At 31.9% G+C, this 17,406-nt stretch overlaps 1 protein-coding gene across 1 annotated transcript in view; it reads left to right on the top strand.

Annotated features, from left to right (window-relative positions):
• Positions 1-12,935: 12,935 nt before the first annotated feature.
• Positions 12,936-17,406, top strand: part of LOC106465617 — a 34,850-nt gene continuing 30,379 nt past the window's right edge. The window contains exons 1-2 of the mRNA XM_022393549.1: positions 12,936-13,175; positions 16,260-17,214. Coding sequence (XP_022249257.1) covers positions 12,936-13,175; positions 16,260-17,214 — 1,195 coding nt within the window. The remainder of the gene's footprint in view (positions 13,176-16,259; positions 17,215-17,406) is intronic.

The following is a 17,406-nucleotide window of genomic DNA, read 5'->3' as shown; positions in this document are numbered from 1 at the left end:
TATGCTTATGGTTTGTTTCTTTGTTTTAAGCAGCAGGTACACAATGAGCTGCTATCTGCGCTGTCCCCACTGCGAGTATCTGACTTTGAATTTTAACATTAGAATTCCTTATTATAGATATACCGAAAAGGGTTATAATGGGTAATTAACATAAATTCTTTATTGTATAATTTTTAGAAACTGTAAAAATAAATCAGCATCAAATCAATTTGAAATTAACAATTATAATTATTTGATTTAAATTATCATTAATAACTTATCTTGGGAAAATTTTGAAGCTCTTAAATAGAAAAGTTAATATGAAATTCACGTGATTTTAGTGATATACTAAATTATAATCAATTATAGCTAATAACACACTGGGCCAATAGGCTCGGAGGAGTTAGAGTTTAAACATATATATAAAAACATTTCGTCTTTATATATATAGAGATTGTTTGTGATATTGTAATTGTTTCTAAGCATCTGTCATTCATTATACAAATTTACCGATGTCTTAGGTAGGTAGACAACGAGTATATACATGTTAAAGATTTATTTTCTTTTTTCACCAGAGGTGAAATTGAAAAGAAATAAGATAAACAGATAGATATTATGACATGAAACATACTGGTTGCGCATGCCATGTTGTTCCAACAATACAGAATATATTAAAAAAGGATGAGATGTTTCCAAAGAAAAGTAATATTCAAATATATTTACATCTTGCAGTGGATAGTTGGAAATTTTTTAACATACGAAAATTTCCAATTATCCACCGCAAGCTGTAACCAAATTTAAATGAAGAATATAGTTTAGTGTATGTTTTAAATGAATATACCTTAGTTTTGAAACAAATAAACATGGTGTGGATTGTTTGTAAAAGTTTTCGTTCTTTTTATTTGTAAAATTATAAAAGCTATTAACACGATTTTTATTGCCTGCTATATAATAGTTTTACAATGTTCTGATTATAATAATTTATTTTATTTATATATATATATTTTTTTATAGAAGTTAGTCTCGTTACAAAGAGTGACTATTTCTAGAGGACACTTAGGCGAACCGCAATTTTCAAAAATATTGGTGGTACCAATCGACGACGAACTAACTTGGTAACGTTGGAGTAGTCTTTCTGCTGTTCGTAATGTTACTATTAGCTGAAAATATGATAAGACAGTAATTTGTTGGTACATAGTTTTCAGATTTTGATTGTAGGTTAATTTGAGATTGAAATTAAGTTCTACTTCCTGTTCTGTATTTCTTACAATTTTACTAAAATTTAAAATGATGATTGCTAGCCTAGGAATACTAATAGTATATTATATATATCAGTTATCACTAATTTATCACTGAATCACAATATAGCAATTGTTTCTAAGCCTAACACATGCTAATCCATGGATTAATAGAGTGCGTTCATAAGTAAGTTTAACTTTCAAAAACAGAAATTCCAATTTTGATAAATTAATCCTTTGTTCCATTTTACTGGCATTAATCATTAATGGTTCCATTAGTTTTAACTGAAGTTCTGCCTCAGCCATGCATCATGATCAACTCTTAAGCCTGTGTAGGGCTATCTAATTCTAAGTATCTTGTAAATTGTATTATCTCAGCATCTGAGTATTTGAGCAAGTGTTAATGATAATAATAATACTCATGATAATAATTATTTAAAAATTAAATAGTACTAATACTATTAAGAAAAAAGGCTGAATCTGATTAATTTAGACTAACTCACTGTAGCCTGTAGGAATAAATATTTGAAATAATATATTTAAAAATTTTGCTTTATAATCTTAGATTTGTTTGTTATATTATTATTAATCTGTTTTAACAGTAATTTTGATGTAAAAGAATAAGCAAGGAAATAAATTGTTTGGCCCAGCTTATAATTGAACTTATTTTATATGAATCACAATTGCAGTAACATTGATATGAAGAAAAGTGTATAATATGGTAAATTCTATATCATTACACTTGCAAATTATCATTTTCCTTTTGTTATCTACAAGCAATTTCACTAATTTACAGAAAAAATTCTAAATGTCAAATTATTTATTAATATATCTTAAGTGATTAATATAAAAACTATGAAAATACTTTTTTCTGATTTAGATGCATATGGTTCTGAAGTATATTAAATTTAAAGAATATTACATGAATTTTTTCTTTTGCCATTGTCTTAATACCTACATTGAAAAAAACTATTTTGACTATTTGTAATTGTTTTATGAAAAATTTATAAAGCTACAGTGTTACACTTTAAACTAATTTCTAGAATGCTAATTGTTTAATCTTAACAATAAACTATTTGGTAAACTAAACTTTTAAATGAGTTTAGAATACCTTAAAAAGTCAGCCCTGTTGTTTTCATTTAAGATTGAGGTAATATGAGAATACTAAGATTAAATTCCAGTAGTTAGAAGACTGTGATGGATCCCTTAGGGTCATTTGGCTGGCCATTCATGGCTAGTCAATTGAGTTTAGTGTACGATGTCCTCAAAGGGTGGTATGAGCATTGTCTGTATGGCTTAAAATAATGTCAGTTATCAGTGAGTGTCTGGTATGTTAAAATCTTTTATTGGGAAGTCATTTTGACTATCTACTTCTTCTTTTTTTCTGACTTAGAAATAAACTGCATTTTTCATAGAAAACAATATATATAATATTTAAAGGCACCAAGAAACATTTATTCTTACCTCCTAAACTAACTCCTTAATGTTGTTTTCAAACTATCATATTGTCTTACTGATTTTGCAAACTGCCGGATAAGAATTGACTCATTTTCTGTTTATTGTAAGTGATTAAGAAGAGATTAAAGCATGCTTTGTAGCACATTTACATTAAGGTGGTTTGACAAAAGAAAGAAAAAATCTGTTGAACTGAGTCTTGTACATGAAAACATTCTTAAATAATTTTGCACACAACAATTTAATAATAAACCCAATATTGTTTTTGTAACTTGGTAATCTGTGTTGAAGAGATTTTCTTAGTGTAGTTAGTGGAATTTGATAATTGATTAATTTATTTAATCCTATACATTCAACCTATCAATTTATCTCTCATCAGACTTAGATTGTTGAAATAATTGTAGTAATAATCAGAAACACTAATTTTGATTAGTTATTTTTGTCTGGTTTTATATGGGCTGCAGATTCTTTAAAGTTGGTGTCTGTAACTTGTTGGTGATAAATTTCAACAATAAATGGACAGCATAATGTTCAAAATAAGTCAAACGTATGAAAAAAAATTCATTACACTGTTGTTTACCACAGTTGAATCTAGAGCTTTAAATAATTCTCTCTTTTTGTCAAAAGTCCATACAGGCTGGTTCAATTACTTTAGAACCTAACTAACAAGACTAATTCTTCTTCTCTATCTGTTGTTACGATACAAGCTGTGAAACATTTCAAAATCACTATAACTGTTGGTTACCACAGTTGTATGCAGAGCTTTAAGTAAGTGTCTCCTTTTCATCAAAGTCTACACAAGCGGGTTCAATTACTTTAGGGCTCTGTTTGACAAGACAAATTATTCTCCTCTATCTCTGATTACAATGAAAACTGGGGTACTTTCACTTTAAAAATTAACTGTTATGGTTAAACTGACAATAACGCAGTCTAACTTCACTTTCACTAACTTCTTAATTACTTTCTCTCTGTATCTGCATGTATTTATAACATGTGACAGAAAAATCTAGAAATATCTAACCCTCTAGTAGCAACAATATTACACATAATGAGAAAAAACTTAGAAGCTTTGAGTGTATACTGTCATGGCTGACACCCCTGTTATTTTAGATCTTCTCCAAAGTGAAAGACTTAAAAGTTTTGTTTATCATGTTAAAATGTCCAATAACATCTTTTATGGTGAACCACCTAAACTGGTCTCACCAATCTTGAAGCAGATATGCTTCTGTTATATGTTACACTACTATGGATGGGGGGGTACAATTATCTCTCTCTGTACCCCATCTGAGTCCTTTTCATCCTGCTAGGATTATTTTGTGCTCCATGTATTGTCTAGTGGAGAATTTAACCTTCACTTAAGTTTCTTTGTGTGCATAAATCCACACTGATTGTGTCCAGCTCCAAAGTGCAAAACTGTAATATGGTCTTGCCCTTGCTTTTGTAAGTTGTGACCATCAAGTAATGCTGCACTGCCCATGACATTTTATGCACGGCCCATGAAGGTTAGTTGAATTCTCAAGGACAAATAGAGAAGCCAAAATAATAAACCTTCTAAAGGCTCCCCTGCTAAGGCTGTAAGTGGAAATTACCATTTTTAATTAGTGGAACTGTTAAATATTTCATTCTAACCTGATTAACTTTTATCTGTAATTCTGTACAGGAGACATTTCTGAAATCTGCAGATTCCATCACTTTGGCAATTTTCGTTAATATGAAAAACAGTTTGTGACAGCTTTGTTCCTGGGAGAGTAGCATTGTTGGTCAGCTAGCATACTTTCTCCATGCCTAAGGCTACTGCTGGACCATCATAATATGCTCTCTCTACCTGTCACCCTGGGATATAATTGACCAAGCAGATACTGACAGTCTAGTGTTGTATATCATTTTTGTTTTGAAAGATTTGAATGCATGTAGTTCTCTGTGGGATGATGGGATATTGATAAGAGTGGTAGATCTATTGAGCACCTGGTTTCTGATCATAATGATCTCTTCTTCAACCCTGGTATTTCCATACATTAAGTTGGGCACTTACTGCCATTGATCTATCCATTTGTTTATATACTCTCCTTTCCTTTTTCTTGGGAGGTGGGCAATAATTCTCAAGGCAGAGCTCATTTTCCCATTATTCCAGGAAGGTTGGCCACAGTTAATGCTAACTGACTTGTGTGCCATGGTGGAAGGTGTAGAAGGTTGACTGGCATTCCTTCACTACTCTCTCTCGGCTTGATCCTGCTGTTGTTAATCTACCATCTGTTAATGACTGTATGGAGGCAATAACTGATTATATATTCCAAGCAGCTGTTGTTATTATTATCCCTGAAACCTTGACTTGTTTTACATGGTATCTATGCCTATGGTGAACATCTGAATATCAAAGGGCATGGAGGTTTCAGAAACAAGCCTATAATGTATTTTGCAAATATTTAATTTTGACCAACTCCATAGTATTCAAATGGCTTGTGCCCAGATCAGATATCAAAGCTAGATGAAAACTTGAAATTAATTTCCAGTATCTCTTTCGCTACCAGTTTCAAGGTAAGGTGGAAAAGGATTTTAAAAGTGAATGGGAAATACACATTCCACCACTTGCAATCCAATGGGCGATAAGTTGCTGGCTGTAGGGAATTGGTAACACCCTCGGATAGAGCCTTTTTCACCACTCCAGACTCTGCCTGCATTCTTGGCAATTAACATATGAGAGTGAAATATCTGTCTTTTTTTAATGTATATACTGAACTGATCTCCAACTTGCTCTACATCTGCCTAGCAATACATCAATTTGACCAAGTGATGTCCATTACAAGATGCTATATCATCTCTCTTTTGGCTTCCTTTAACCATATTTGTCTGAAAGGTGAGTTACCTTCTTTATGACATTGAGTTATTTTTATCCATTTTTCCTAAGTCTGGGAAGGATCCCAAAATTCTTTCTAATTATGGCCAAGTGCTCTGACTACCCCTCTGTAAGGTTTTAAGAGAGAATGATTTGTTCAAACAACCTCCTCTAACATGCAGTGTGGTTTCTACTGACAGCGATTCACAATGGACCACCTGATTTGACTTGAAATATCAATTAGAGAAGATTTTCTCAAGAAGGAACAGATCTAAATCTGTATTTAGCTTGACACCATATGGAGGTTCACAATTTTATGGATGTATGGTCAATTACCCATTTTTATCTAACTTTTTAGCATAGAGGTTATTTCAACTCTGTGTGAGATCAACACTATCCTGATTCTTCACACAAGAGCTCTAAGTATCTCAGGACTGTCTCTTGTATCACACATTTTAGCATTAAGATCAGTGCCATTATTAGCCAACTTCCTCATACAGTAGAAAATAGCTTTTCTGTCAGTAACACTTAGTTTTTCCCACCAGTTATCAGATATGATATCCATGTACTGAGAGATGGAAACAGGTAAAGAAGAAGATTACCGAGTTCAAGCCAAGTATGGTAGACTGCTTGTCTCTTTTGGCCAATATGTTAACCATTAAAGTCAAGTTCAATCACAATGAAATGCTTTAATTGGCAAAAGGGGTTCTGCTGAAACTGCAAATGGCCAAGCAAGCTAGAAGAGTATGACAATTGCTCAAGACAAAAAACAAAATGTAAATGAAATGAAGAGGCTATAAACAAGCTTTTGTTCCTAGAGCCTCATTCATAGAAACAGGACCACACCAACAGACCTAACACAGTTTGTGAGAAGTATGGTATGAAATCAGCATTACAGAGACTGATATTCAGTCTCTCCCCAAAGGTATTTAGCATTAGCATCAACAACACAATCTTGATATAAGCTACAGAATTTAAGAATCATGGTATCATCTTTATTCAATATGATCAGCCCATCACTTCATGACTTATTATGATCCCCACTTTAACCTTTCATTGAGTTACCCGAAGAAGTCTGATATGCTTGACTGATAGTACTGACTTCTCTGTAATTAACATCTTTCAATCCATCCTTCTGTACAGACTTTTTTCACATAGTTCAAACCTAGGTGACCCTGTGGGCTCTGCCATGGTTTGCTGCAACTTTGTTATTGCTATAATGATTCCCCTCTACAGATTATTTGTTCACTACTGAGTTGAATGCAATCTTACTTGCTCTGGATCATAATTCTAGAAGTAAACAGTACACGCACATTGCACTATCTGTACCCATTCTCTTAATTGTGTGGAAGCCCTTCATTCACTTAGATACAGTTCCTACCAAGTTCTCTGGGATATTCAAAACAACTGGCATATTTGTTGCTATCTTTATGTATTCAGTTTTTCTAGATTCCTGGCCTTGTTGATGTCTGAGGGAATAAGATAGCTGACACTGTGGCTCTATCAGCCTCTGTTGGCAACATTGAAACTTTCCCTAGTATGTTTGTGAACTTCTAGATTGTCATCAGGGCAAAGCTCTATGTTCAATTGGCAGGCAATTTTGGGTGATCAAACTTACAATTGCTGAGAGATTTTCTTGTTTGTGCAATGATGACATTTCTCACACTGACCTAGTTTTTAACAGATGATAGACCATTTTAATTCTATTTAATTTTTAACCTTCTTTAAAAAAGCAGCCATTTTGTACATGTATTTAATATATACCTAGCTATTTTACTTTACTTGCTCATTGTTTTATCACAGATAGCCCATGTGCTTTGTGCTATAAATCTCAAACAGCTAAACCAATAATCATTCAGCTCATCAAAGTCACAGTTCCACTTATCCAAATAACCAACTTAAGCATTAAATCCAACTAGGTATATACCTTCACGTTAATAATCTTATCAAAAAAAAACATTTTTAACAACTTAAGTGACATAAACCACGTTCAGGCGTACCATATCACTAGTATATAATTCTTAGAAAGCTTAAACTTAGTACCTCTACTTTTTAAGTTTGTATTTTCAACCTGTAAATCCACCTATCAAAAAACAAACATAGGCACCCTAATAGTTTAAAGCACCTTAAATCAAGTTACCTTTAGTTTTTACTCCAAATAAAACAAAAATTAAGTTAGTCACAGCAGCTTAAAGTTCTTCAATCAAATATCATTCTGATATTTATTGATATATTTTCTGTAAAAAGGTAATCAGAACTGTACACATTATTCTGAGGGAGTTCCCAGCAGTTTTAAACAAGGTGCAGTGACCGTTTAAATTCAAGTAACTTACTACTAAAATTTATAACACTGTTTAAGATTTTAGGGTTTTATAAACAGTCGTACAATTACAATGTCCCATGTACAGAATTTTTGTACTTATTATTATTAAGGCTTATTTTCTGCTTATTGGCTCAGTCATTAAGATTAAGTTCCTTTTAAACAAGAGAACCAAGCTCCTTACAACATTTTGATATCATCAGTAAGTTGAATAATTTTATTGACCAACAAGCCCTGCAACTCATTGATATAAATAATGAACAAAAACAGATTCCTTAAGGATCTATCACTGAGCCAATTTGTTTTCCATCTAACTTTTTCACCAATTCTTTAAGCATTCAGTTTTTATTTGTGAAGTACTTAAGAAACAAAAGCAACCAGTGACTTGACTAGAAAAGTGGTACTCCTATTAAAAAATAGTACTGGTACTGGTTTAGTCATTTTAAGTGTATTTTTTATTGAACAAGTCAAGATAGACATGAACTTCTTTGTTTTTTTGTTTCAGAGTCCAGCATGTTTTGTGTATGAGAACATTGCCCTTCCAGATTGAACAATGATGCAGGTAGAATACGATCAGATTATACAAAACCTCAAAAATCGGAAGTTGGAGTCGACAGCATCAAGGGTGCAAGTGAGACCTTTTGATTGTAATTAATTTGTAAAATTTCAGAATTAAAGATATGTTAATGCTTATAAATTACAACACTATTTTCATAAGTATACTGTATTGCTCTTAACATATAGTTCGGAGATAGTTACCAAATGATTCCTAATTTGAAACTTCAGTTTTGAAGAGAAATCCAGAAACTTGGACCTGTTTTCAATAGAATGTAAATTAGAGATGACATGATTCAGATGTTTAAAATTATTATGGGTTTGGAGAAACCATGCATGGGAGGCTTGTTGGGAAAATAAGATCTGAGATGAAATCCTGAATATCAGAAAAAATATGCTATGGAAGTCTAGGTCCTGGCTGGTTATTTGTCAAAATATTTTTTTTTCCTTTTAGCTAATAACTTGTGGAATAATTTGGCAGAATAATGTTTGTTTGCTGGTAGTTTGATTTCCTTTTTTATTGGATAATTTTGTGAGTGGGGGAGTTATGTTTATGTTTGGTGACTTTGAGGGGCCGAATGACTTGTCATTTGATCTTTTCTTTTGTTTTTGCTCATTTCAAACAGTATTAAAAAAAATTAAGTTCCACAGTGAGCAATCAATCAAACTTTCAATAGGTTTTATGTTGAAAACTATAAGTGAAACTGGCATAAGTTCAGAGTTAATGCTTAAAAACAAATGTAGAAGTGTTAAACATCTTTAAAATTCAAAATACTGGTTAATATTATTGTCTACTGTAATGAGTGTAAATTAGATTTCCTAATCTATTTCAAGCTGTAGGTGTGTGTGGGTTGTAGATGCTTATTTTCTTAACCTTTCAATAGATAAGTATTAAACCTTTATAATAAACCACAAGTAAATTACATTAAAGGTTATTTATTTACTTTTGTACTAACTCTTTTTATCTCTAATTATAGATTATTTGACCATCCTTCCATCTAACTAGTAATTTATGTAATCATAATTTAAAGTAGGGTTTCGTTTAAAGCTGCACATTATATTGACCTCTTGTGCATTTGCAAAAGTACATGTATTTAGATTTGTTATATAGCAAGAAGACGTTTAAAAAGCTAAAAAATCTTAGATGCTATACCTGTCTTTGACTTTCACATAACATCTGGAATATTTCTGCATTGGATAAATTAGTTAGGAATATTTTACATTTCTGTCACAAATTTGTGTACTTTTAGTGTTATATTCACTCTTAAGATTTCATGCCATATGTCCTCAAGTGAATGTTTATTAAAATTATCAATGAAATATTTTAATATGGGAATCTGCACATTTAAACATTGTACTAGGTACTTAATATATATGTATTCTAATTTGAAGTATGCATGAATCAGGGGTCGAAATTTATGCTTTCCCAGTTTCCAGAGGAAATCAACTTTCATTAGGAGAAATTAGCAGAAAGGCTATCCCATACGTGAATCACTGAGTTATTGCTCATTTCTCGTAAATTTGCAGGAAATCAGACCAAAATGTCAATATCCCTCATCTATATGGACATTATCCAAACCATAATGACCCTGTTTTTAGATTCTCTTACATGTTTGAAAATTCATCCTTTTTCTTCCAAAGAGATAAATATGTACAGTTTGGCAGAGCATGCAAACATGCTATGTGGGCAGCCATTTTTAATTATCAAAATTGGGATTTAAAATGTTCAGTAATTTCGGGATTGTTTTTTTTATATGTTTTCAATTGAAGTCAAATACAAATAAATAATATTATTATTTTACCAGACTTATATGTTACTATTGGGTCAGAATAGAGGAAAATATATTTTTGTGTGAGGGAATTTAATTTTCTTAGTTGATTTCCTGCAAACATGTTTTTTTAGGGAAATCATTGAAATATGAGGGAAAGTGTACAAAACAATTACTTTCCCACAAGGGAAATTATCTTTGGAACATTTCACTATCTGATGAATATATGTCTTGAATTAAGTAAAATATAGAGTATTACAAATTGCCACTAAACTTGCTTGCCATGTCTCTGTTATGGCAAAGCTCCTGAGATGATCTGCCACTGTCACTAATTTTGAACTGGTGACTATAGAAAAGACAACTAACTGGCAGCACCCACTGCCAAGTCTGGCTACTTTGTTACATAAAGTGTAAATTTACTGTGTTTTAAATTGTTTTATGTTTCTAACTTATAATTATATAACTGTATTCTTTAAAGTTGTGTAAACAGGTTTTGATCCATATTTTTCAGAAATTAACATAAAACAACCAGACTTCCTGACACTATACCATATAGTATCAAAAAGAAATATAAATGGGGTACAGCAGCTTCATAACTTTGTGAACCACTGCATTATTCAACCATATTCTAACATGGCATTAACAATGAAAAACTTGTTCTGTAACAAGTATGTTATAAGAGCTGCAGGTGTCCTAAACAGTACAAACTTGGATGAAAACAAATCTTTAAAGTTTAGACATGTTTAGAGTATTTGATAAAAAAAAAAAAACAAGGTGCAAAACTTTATCATGGCAACTTCAATTGATGCTCATATTGTATTAATTTGGAAATAATTGTTATTGGCTCAGGCCTTGACTGGATTGCTGTAGACCCAGGCCATATTGATTTCAGAAAACCTCAAAAAAAAGATGTTATAGTAATTTTGACATTGTAAGGACTCCTGGTTGTTCTTCATTAATTTCTATAATAAGTGAGTAGGGTGGGGGATCAGAACCCTTGGCCCCTCTCTTAGGTCTGCGTCTGCTTACACAGCATTAAAGAAAAGTTATGGAAATAGTAATTATAAACAACATTGTCATAAAATGGTAAATTTACACAGCTTAATATTTAAGTAGCCAAATAGTTGATGTTGTGTTTTGCTAGCTAGTTACCTTTCCTCTAGTCACCAGTTCCAAATTAGTGACAGTGTCTTTGCCATAACAATTAGAGGGTGTACAAGTTTGGTGGCAATGGGAATTGAACTTGAGGGCCTTGAATCACAAGGATACTTTGTTCTAAAGCTGAACAAATTTGAATGAAGAAAAAAAAGTTGAAGTTAAAATCGAGTTTCAATACCTTACCCTCAATGGATAGAGCCAAAATAATGCATTATATAGCATTGTTCTTATCAACAAATTTAATAGCAATATTTTGATTACTTGAAGAGATGGAATAATGGAAGATTGTAACAGTTGGAAACCCTAATTTTGGTTAGTTGATTATTTTTGTGACATTAACCAATTTAATAATTTCGATTAATCAGTTAGTTTGCATGATACTAATTGATGCTCATAGGTAAGCAAAGTCTCCTGTATTTATTGCTTCATTGTTCTTATAAGTAGCTTTGATCTCAACATACAATTTCTCATTAACCTCAGCTGTCAGATCACGTGGCCTATAACAACTGCCCATTAAAAACTTTCTACCCTCGAATCTTCTGATTGTAACCCATTATAGATTCAGGTTTTTTTTTCTTCTTCTTCTCAATCCCAACAGGCTGCACCTCATTCATTATGTAAAACTTCCAATCTTTTGGAAGTTCTACTGCTCAGAGCAGTAATGGTGTTTTTAAACTTATTTATAGGTTGATTAAAAAGCCACATAAATTATAGTAGTTGACATTCTATTCTAGTGCCCAATATTTTTTTGTGATCCAAAATGCGTATTTGAAAGCTATGAACTATGGACAGTTAACGTAGTGAAAAAACAAAAGAGTTATTAAACTACTCAGCAGAGTGGAAAAGGCCTCAAAGCTCAAGTTACTGTTAAATTTGTGTATATTTTATATTTATTGTTGTATATTTTTAATAAAAATTACAAAAATTAGAAACTTTAGGTCAGGTAAGAAAACTTAATTCACTTATACTTGAACCTACTTTTATAGTTTGAACTGTTAAGTACATTATTAGCATGTACCAGTGGGTTAACCCTTTAAGCACAGTTATTAGAGAAAGAGGTCTTGAGCTCAAATCTGAACTGAAGGAACAAAAAAAAACTTGAAATTACAACACTACTATCTTCATTATTTACCTTGTAATGCTCTTATACCTATTTCCAAACTTCTTGTTGCCCTAATTACCCTAGGGCAACACAATACTGTATATTATAATTAATGGCAACCAAATTCTACTCTTAGTTTTTCTGTACTCACTATACACATAACTATCAGAATATTTAAGAGAATCCTCTAGTATTTAAAACTTGATAATCTTATTTCTCACTACAAACAGCCAAAGGTTCAAATGTATTAGCCTGGTGCCTGGATGCTAACTGAACTTGTCTCTATATCCTTTTTTTATTACTATGCACCCTTGTAAGCCCAGCACTTTCATTTTCCCCTTTCTCCAAAGCAACCTGTACCCTAACTTTATGCATTTAGTGTGCTTCATTAATTTCTCCTTCTGACATTTAATGAGTTAAACATTACATAAGCCACATGTATTGTAAAGTGATTCTTTAGCATCATTAATGATATCTTTATTGTCTTTTCTCCTAGGCATGCCTTAATCAGTTAAATGCTTCTTGTATGTCAAATGATTCAAAGCAAAAGAGTGTAGAAAATGTTGATCTGTTTGTTGGTCGTTTGATGCGGGCATGTGGTACCCTGCTTCAGGAAAATGCTGATCTTACAACATCAGAAGCTGAAGAAATAGCTATAGCTGTAAAGTTAAGTTGTGAGGTCTTCCAAACAAGAAGTAATTTAGGAAGTGAAGGAGCACAACTTGCATTTTCACTTTACCACATCATTATTGGACTTCTACGAATGGTAAGTACCTCTAGTTTCTGTCTGAAACTTGCAAACAACTTCTGAATTTGAAACTTGTACTAATGTAATAAAACATATTGGAAATATCAGTTCATAGGGTTCTTCATGGGAACTAGTGGTCCCAAATTGAACACTTACTTGCAGGAACAGATCCAAAATTAGTCAGTAAATGAAATACAATATGTGAATTAATGTTAACTGTTAATTTTTTTTTTCATATCATTAGTTTCATGATTTTATTCTTTTTAATGATAGTATATATGAAAGCTGTTACATTTTTCAGCATTCTTGATTAGATATCTTTACATTTTCTTTCTGTGATGTAGTTTTAAATATTGAATGTATATAGTAGCAAGTAAAATTAGAACTACATGGCTTAGCTTTAAACTAAAACTATCAATATGAGAAATATCTTTAGTTTAAAAAATTAAGTTTTCTATATATGTCTTGTGGTACCAGTGTAGTATACCATGGATTACCAGCAATGCAGAGAAATTGGGCCTATGTGTTCCCTTTGAGTTGGAACAGTTAAGTCATAAAGAGACAAGAAACGAATCAATATACAAAATATTTGATAACAATAAAGACTACAATACACAATAACGCAATGAAGGATAGGACAAGTGATCTTCATGTAAATTAAAGTGAAACCTGTAAGACTAGCAAGAGCTGCAATGATGGCTGTAATAATAAATAAGGCTCCTGCTAATGCTTGTTCTTTCCCCTGTAAATTAAACTAAATAAATAGAAATGCTAAAAGAAAACAACCCCAGTTAAGTTTAAGAAACTTATGGTGCAGCAAAGTTTAAGTATCTGTGAAAATCATACTTGGATTTCCCCCTAACAGTTTTAAATTCATTCAATTATGGTGCACGCAAACAACAAAAATTAATTTGCTAATACTTTAACAAGAAAAATGAAAGTTAAGGTTAAATACTTCATTCATGGAAAGTGTATGCCTTACACTTCGTGAGAACTTTAAAAGTTATTGTTACATAGAATAAAAGAAAAGACTAATCTGATATGAAGAATTCCACTGGGAGAACTTGAAGAGCTTTTGCTTGAAGATTGAAAGTATACACAAAACCTGTTTTTTTATAGTTTGAAAAGGTTTTGGAACCATTTGTGATACTGGGGTGGGTGTAGACCAGTTTTACCCTTAATATTAATAAAGTTTTCTCTGGGAAAGCATATCATTTGCTTGACTGTTGTGTTTCGTTTGTCAGAAATAATGCTAGTTCAGCAATGTATATATATATATAAAAGTGTGGATGTTTTTCCATTGTCACCTGGAAATAAAGAAGGGTTTAGTTGTTCCATTTCAGCAATGGCTAAAGATTGTTTTTATTTTATTAAAATCATAGATACCATATTTTCAGTACTATCGAACACATGATGTGAGATGAAGCAAATAAAAATTTCAATTTTAACCAATCACAGAATTAAAAGGAAAAGCACGGGTTCAGGATGATATTATCCATTGCTTAGCTGGAAATAAAGGTGGTGTTATTCAGTTATCTTTCAATATCTGTTGTATGCTCCTTTATAAATATAAGGTATGCAAAATCAAAGTAACATCTGAAATTTTTTTGCCTTTAGATATGAAAAAAAAACAGATAGGCTTGAATGTATAAATGAGTATTTGTTGGCAAGATTTCTCAGATAAATTACTGTCATTTACTAATTTAAGCTGTTCAAAATGGTTGAAGATTTTCAAATAAAGGTCTGTTGTTAATCAGAAACAAAGTATGTTTAAGTCTATGGTCCACACAAGGAATTTCATTTTAAGCAAGATAACATCATGACTTAATGAATGAAAAGTACATCTATTCAAATAATTACCCATAAATCATGGGTTCCTTTCAAGGGTAGCTGATTCTTTATCAGGAGAAAAATGTACTTTGGTATTATTCAAAATATTAATAAAAATATCTCCCTGTTGAAATTTTAGAATAATTTTGATTTGTCAGATATCAAGGTTTTAAGTTGTATATGTAAATATAACCAGGCTACGATTGGTTGTCAGTTTTTTTATTTGCTTACAAGATACGTAAACCTTTGCAGAGGTATATCGTAGCCTATAATGTAGTTCTAACCATTTGGCATTATAAAGTTTTTAACTTTGAGTGGTTTTAAGATCTGAATTCACAAGGTAAAAGTAAATTTTTTTAGTGACAAATTAATAATCTTGCATCAATTTTCAAGTATTCAGTTTCTAATGGCTCCTACAGAAGAAAAAAATAGCCTGAATTAAATTTACTTGCTTAATTAAGCTCAAAACATGTAATATAAATGTTCAATTTTGTTCTTTAATGGCTGTTTTTTTTGTTTTATATGTTTGTTGTAAAAGGAAAAATTATTTTAATTTACTTATACATCAATTTTTCATTCAGCAGAGGTCATGTTATGGTTTTGAAAAATGCATTCCAAGAATGCATGAGTAACAAAAACAATTGTATGCATGCATCTTCTGATTAATAGTGACAGATGAGACAATAAAAACTGGACACAGGCTACACACACACTCCCATTCAGATGACCTGCTCATAACTTGTCTTCTTGCTAGCTTATATCTGGTCTCTCTACTACTTGTCAGCTGATTGTCTAGAAAGACTATCATGAGGTGTGTAAGACGCATCAACAGGGAAAGCAAAGAACTTCAACTGACAATGATTTTATTATTTGAAGTGTAAGAACACTTGCCATTATGGTGAGCTGAGATATGGGGGATAAAAAAAAAGTGGTGCAAATGATATCCACAGTGTGACAGATTTTACATACTGGCAAGATTATTTGAATAATTTCACATTCAAGTGACATCTGATACAAGATCAATTGTTATTTCAGCAGTTTAATCCTCCTTTTAAACTATCTGCAGTAATCTGGCTTTGGTAATATATCCATTCCTTAAACATAAATATCAGCCAGCAATTTATGTATATGCGTACTTTTATCTGGATATTTTTTTTTTATAATTAGGCTAATATGACTTATTCTTTACATGCTCTCTGTATGAAGTTGATAATATTATTGTTTATTAATTTTCCTGCTTTTCATTTACATGAATGTTTTGTTTTTTTTCAGAAATGTTATGAGTGGGCTATTCTGTTGGCTGTGCAGTTGAAATCTTTTTTGATGAACTCTGATAACAAAATAGTTTCAACAGTAGTCCACAATTGCTATGTCATCTTTTGGAACTCTGCCGTCGAAGTCGAACAAAAATCTGAAAAACTTTTCTTAGAAGATGGCAGACATCACCAGGCTTTGCAGCTACGCTGCACAGCTTTACAGTTCTTGTGTTTTAAAGTTGAAGAAGCTAAAAATGTTGCAGAAAAAACACACAAAGCCATGTTGTGGTTCCTTGCCAATTCTAACAGTCAACAAGGGCTAGAACCTGATCTTGTTAATAAGTTTTTTTCTTCCATCTTGCAGTCAATTGGTCGAAGTGTGATAAAACACAATGATTCTTGTCTGTCTTTGGTTTCTGTGCTATTGGGGGTTTTGCTGGATTGGAATATCACCATGTATCGTCATTGCAGCAATTCATCTTATAAGTTCAAGTTAACTTCACAGTGGATTTCCATTAAGAAAGACCTTACTTCAACTGATATAGAGGAAGTTTCTAGGCTCTTAAATAAGTGCACTGAGCTAGTAGATGCTGTCACTCAAGTTCTGATCCCACAGGACTCCTATTTAGAGGAACGAAAAAGAAGTTTGAAGCAAGTGGACAGTAATCAGAGTATTGTAGAATTAATTGGTTCTGAATTTTCAAGAACAGATTTGTTTCTACAGGCACTGGAGAGTTGTTCAAGTATAGTTTTTGATTTCGTCAAAGAGCTTGGAAATAGTGAATCTAATACTCAATGCTCTCCTGAAATATCTCTTGGTATCCTACCTGTCTTGAAGCTGCACATGAAGTTATTGATGAAGCAACAAGAAGCTGATCTTCTATCTGTGAATCAGCTTTTAACACAAACACATTGTAAGGTTTTTACTGCAAGTCTTCGACTTCTTAGAGAATTGGTCTACCAGTCACAAGGTATGTATAGGAGATGTTTTGCTGCTTCATCTCTGTATAGTATACTTGTTTATTAAAAGCTTCTCTTTTATGTGACAAAGATCAAGGGTTATTCTTCACGATTAATTTCTGTTTTCTGGATTTAAACTTGCCCATAATAAATTGATTTATAAACCTAATTTAAAGTGGGTTTTTTTTTTTTTTTTTTTTTTT

This window comes from Limulus polyphemus, unplaced genomic scaffold (genome assembly GCF_000517525.1).
Source record: "Limulus polyphemus unplaced genomic scaffold, Limulus_polyphemus-2.1.2 Scaffold2001, whole genome shotgun sequence".
NCBI classification, from domain to species: domain Eukaryota; kingdom Metazoa; phylum Arthropoda; class Merostomata; order Xiphosura; family Limulidae; genus Limulus; species Limulus polyphemus.
This window is presented reverse-complemented; position numbering and strand designations above follow the sequence as displayed.